The 4,834-nt window shown below is 34.1% G+C and overlaps 1 protein-coding gene across 2 annotated transcripts in view; it reads left to right on the top strand.

Annotated features, from left to right (window-relative positions):
• Positions 1-1,326: 1,326 nt before the first annotated feature.
• Positions 1,327-4,834, top strand: part of LOC107723707 (solute carrier organic anion transporter family member 2B1-like) — a 16,944-nt gene continuing 13,436 nt past the window's right edge. Inside the window, exons 1-6 of one of the 2 annotated variants that reach the window (XM_016532417.1) lie at positions 1,327-1,400; positions 2,112-2,217; positions 3,500-3,637; positions 3,872-4,034; positions 4,118-4,336; positions 4,449-4,547. In XM_016532417.1, coding sequence (XP_016387903.1) covers positions 2,140-2,217; positions 3,500-3,637; positions 3,872-4,034; positions 4,118-4,336; positions 4,449-4,547 — 697 coding nt within the window. In that variant the 5' untranslated portion in view covers positions 1,327-1,400; positions 2,112-2,139. Of the gene's footprint in view, positions 1,401-1,643; positions 1,817-2,111; positions 2,218-3,499; positions 3,638-3,871; positions 4,035-4,117; positions 4,337-4,448; positions 4,548-4,834 lie in introns of those variants that run through there. The other variant, XM_016532419.1, reaches the window with a different exon arrangement.

Here is a 4,834-nt window from a genome sequence, read left to right as displayed (position 1 = left end):
TGTTTCTTGCATCTCACGATTATGTCGTGTATGAAATAATGTCTTGTGTGCATGTGTGTAAAACAACAAACTGACGATTTATATATAATCATTTGTAATTGTATATACATTGTTGTGATTAATTGTGGCTGGAACAATAATGTAGCTGTAAAAATAGTTGCCTGCTGAAATTGAAATGTATATACATCTTCATCATGACTAGATAGACACGGTGAGTTTGTCTTTACTATACACGTTAGATGTGATCCACCTCATAGTAACAATCCTGTCAGATCATCCATCCTTTGAGTGAGAGTGTAACGTTACAGGTCGGCCGATCTGGTTTCGTGGTTAAAGTTAACCTTTTCGACATGTTTCCGTGTTGCCGTTGCTCAGCAATGGTTCGTGACAAATCACAGCTACTTTATGCAGGCTGTGTGCATTTTACTGTGGACTGACTGTTTTGAAACTTATATGGTAGTTAAATAGCCCCTAGACCTTGTTATCGTGAAAAAAGCCAGGAAATTTCAGTTTTGACAATATGGGACCTTTAAATAAGGAAATCTATTCAGTGATTGGTCCATGCGTATTTCGTCATCCAAAATTTGTGGAAGTTTGTGGCACAGCAAAGTGTCGTGAATCAACTCTAAGACTGACACTTAAGATTTAGTCCTACACTTTGCTTAAATTACGAATGAGATGCTTGATAACTAACTTTTAAGCGCAGCTTTGAGCCAATATTTTTTTTACACTTAAGTCAATTCTTAGCAGCATTCTTGAGAGTAATTCTCAGAGGCTTGATAAATACGGGCCCTGATCTACAGCAGATTTTCTCATTTGTTTCCAGGCTTTCCACCAATATCAGAATAGAATCTAAATATCATCTAAAATCTAACACCACACTTTTCCAGCATGTTTTTTCTTGTGAATGAGTTGTCATATACAGAGAGTGTGGTTTTACAACTGTACTTTGTCTCCATCTGTTGGTCAGTTTTGAAATTTCAAACTGTTTATTCCAAACGTTTTCCTGATAGGACATTTTGTGCCGTCTATTGTTTCTTTCCTACTGTATTTAATATTAACCATTTCGTATTAACCATTGTTATGAGAAATGCATCATTTTGCAAACAGTGTTAACCATGCTGCCAATGAAAAATTTATCATTTTGCAAACAGTGTCAGATCTTGGCCTCAATCAGTGATTGAGATGAACATTTCTAATCCTTTCTTTCTTTCTTTCTTTCTTTCTTTCTTTCTTTCTTTCTTTCTTTCTTTTTACAAACTCCACATGAAATGACCTCCAAATACTAGCTGAGATTGCACAATCCTGAAAGCCCGCCCAGCTCAACCAACTTCTTAAATTGTACCTAACTTCCTGAAAGTGAAAGTAGACTTTCTCCAACTCATCAGTCTCAGCAAGCTGTAAGTACATTTCTGTTAATTCATGAACTCAAGCTGCTCAAACCGCTTGGGCATGCTAATTGGAATGTGGCATAATTGTGAAATAAATTTAGTTTTATTAATTCATTGCTATACTAATCAAGATGTGGACATAAATGTTGAGGATGTATACAAAATATAAATTATATGTGCTTTAATACTTAAAAAGTAGAAATGAATGTGTTCTTTAAAAAGTAAAATTTTATCTCAGTTCAAATATTCTTATCCTGAGTAGCCTCTATAATAGAAAATGTATGGATGATACTGGGCACACTCTCCTCAATACTTCTATTTTGGTGTTGATTTCAAACATTTGAAAGAACTGAATCAAAATCAACACAAATCACTAACTGGAAAGACAAAGGTCCCTTTGGAGTAAAGTCTTGCTCAATAGTGACGTAAGTTTAACTTCTTTCCTAGTTCCTAAGAAACATCTGGGAACTAAACCTGAAACATATGTCATCATAAAAGCATCCTTAACAACTATATGTTAATATATAAAAGTATCATGCTATTTTAGCTGAAAAACACAAGCATTTCCTGTACGTTTTAAAAAGCATGCAGTTAACAGCATGCAACTGCTTGCAGATTAAACATTTCTAGATTAAAATTAAAAAGCAAGATAAAAAGGGAAGTTATTTTGCTGAGAAAAGGCAAGATACTATTAATTGCTATGACTTTATTTTTTCCAAGAATGTGTTGCATCTTGTGGTAACACGAAATGACAGCTATTGAAGTCCAGGGAAATCCACAGACATCAAGACCTCGCAGATCAATGGGTCTCTTTAACAATATCAAGGTAAGATTCCTAATATTACCCCTAATTATATCCATAGAAATATGACCTCTCAAATAAAGGTGTCCAGTGACACAACTTTCCCCACATTAGGAAAAAGTGTGAATTGCATGTAATGTTTTGTAATTAATAATTTGTAATGATGAAGATGCAATTTAGTACATTTAAAATATATTAGCTTTAAATTTAATTGAAAAACACACTGGAGTTTAAATTACAATCAAATCAAATGCTTTACATGTGCTTTAGTATGTTAGCATGTAATTTAGTATGTTTAGTATGTCAACACATCAAAATAGTGTACTTTGTTAAAGCACGACAAAAGATTAAAACATGTTCTTGAAGGTACAACTTTTAGTTTGAAATTATTACAAAGTGTACTTTTTAAAAGCATACTTAATTGTGTTAGAAAACAGAGTAATGAAAGTGTATTTTCTTTAATTACGCTTAAGTGGCATTTATTTAGGTATTATTATTTGCAAGAACAGATTATTTTTATTTATCTATTTATTTATATTTTATTCTTACTTTTAAGATTTGAAGTAAACTACAAACACACATTCAAAACAATTAAGCACACCTCTTTTCCACAAGGGTATTGTGAAAACAACACAGAACAACTAACAAAACCAACCCAGTCTCATAAAATGAGACCGGGTAGAACAGAACACATTAATCTAGTTTATTGTGGCAATATATACAATTTACATGAAGCTGGGTCTCTGCCTGCAGTGTGACATGATTTGTCAGTCAAGGTTCAGGAGTTTGTTTATGGAGTTTTTAAAAATGAACATAAACACTATAATAATTTCATTAAACTTATCTAAGCATTTATCTAATATTTAAGTTTATCAATGGAAGCTTCTTTTAAGAACCTGTTATTGTTGAAATACATCTGTATTTTTGAGAGTGTAACTAAGTTAAGTTCCCTGGCGTTATTAGTCTCCACAGATTGGGCCTGACAATTTCCTGCATAATTGTAATTTCCTTGTATTCACTGCACATCCTTATATTGTTTTTTTTAATTGTTTTTTTATGCTCTGAAATGGCTGTACAGCCATAGAAATGGACTTTTCTAGGAAACAACTTGGCTTGGCCGGAACATTTATAACCAATTAACAGATAAATATGAAACATCTTTACAATAAATAACAATACTAACCTCCATTGATTTTTTTTGCCTACTGAATGTTTGTTGTTTTTGGCTTTTTCCCCCATGCATATTTACAGAATGTGTTTACAATTTTAGCGCTTGTGTGTGTGTGTGTGTGTGTGTGTGTTTCAGTTTTTTGTACTGTGTCACGGGATGCTACAGCTTGCTCAGCTCCTGGTGTCTGGCTATCTGAAAGGCTCCATAACCACCATTGAGAAAAGATATGGATTTTCAAGTCAGAAATCAGGACTGCTAGCAGCCTTTAATGAGGCAAGGACAATATGCTAACTTTATATGAATGGTGATGACAGGATGTCACGAATCGCCTGAAGGAAAAACACAGTTGTTTTTGGCAGTTGTTAGCAGCTGGTTAGCAATAATTTCATTATTAAAGTACAAATTCAGGCACAAAGTCTAAATATGAATTTGTTACTGCATCAGCAAGGACAACTTTTTGCCTATTATATATGATCATGCATGTAAGTCTTTTGTCGTTAAACAAAGGTGGGGAACACAGTTCTTATCGTGTTTGTGAGTTTCTTTGGGAGCCGAGTGCATCGACCGAGATGTATTGGAATAGGAGCGATGATTGCAAGTGTGGGGGTGTTCCTTATAGCCCTACCTCACTTCATTAGTGAGAAGTACATGTATACAGACTTCAATAGCAGTAAGTGAGGACTGTTTTGTTTTTGTTTTTTTACAAGTAAATAACAGCTGAAATAACCTACTGTATATGTATTTGTTGCACAGACACCAAAGACAATAGTTCAGGTCTTTGCCAATCACTGAACCCTGAGGAAGAATCTAATCAGACATGTGATCAAGAAAAACATGATTCTCACCTCGGAGTGTATCCAATACTTCTACTGGGCCAGTTACTGCTGGGCATTGGCGGTGTCCCCATACAACCTTTTGGGATTTCCTACATAGATGATTATGCAGAAAAGAGGAATTCTCCCTTCTACCTAGGTTTGAATAAGTATTGAGTTTTGTTTGATCATTGATTTCCATATACAGTGGTTTGATTATCATAATACAGTGGTTAATTTAAGAAATAATCAACCTTTATCTTTTTCTACAGGCATACTTTTCGCAATTACAGTAATTGGGCCTGCATTTGGTTACATGATGTCATCTGTCCTGCTTCGTGTCTATGTTGACGTTGACAAGATGTATTCCAGTAGGTCCTAAGTCTGATATGCCATGTCTACTCCTCCGTAAATGTAAAGTGAATTTATACACTTTACTGAGCTTAAACAACATTAGAGTCCAATGTAAATAAATACTTTAGCAATTGTACTAATCATGTTTAGACAAGTGCGTTTTGACAGGCTAAACTGATTTTAAAGGGGTCATATGATGTTGCTAAAAAGAACATTATTTTGTGTATTTGGTGTAATGAAATGTGTTTATGCGGTTTAGGGTTCAAAAACATTGTTTTCCACATACTGTACATTATTGTTGCTC

The sequence above is a fragment of the Sinocyclocheilus rhinocerous genome, unplaced genomic scaffold (assembly GCF_001515625.1).
Source record: "Sinocyclocheilus rhinocerous isolate Xijiao unplaced genomic scaffold, SAMN03320098_v1.1 scaffold4743, whole genome shotgun sequence".
NCBI classification, from domain to species: Eukaryota; Metazoa; Chordata; class Actinopteri; order Cypriniformes; family Cyprinidae; genus Sinocyclocheilus; species Sinocyclocheilus rhinocerous.
Note: the sequence above shows the minus strand (reverse complement) of the source record. Positions and strands in the feature narration are given on the sequence as shown.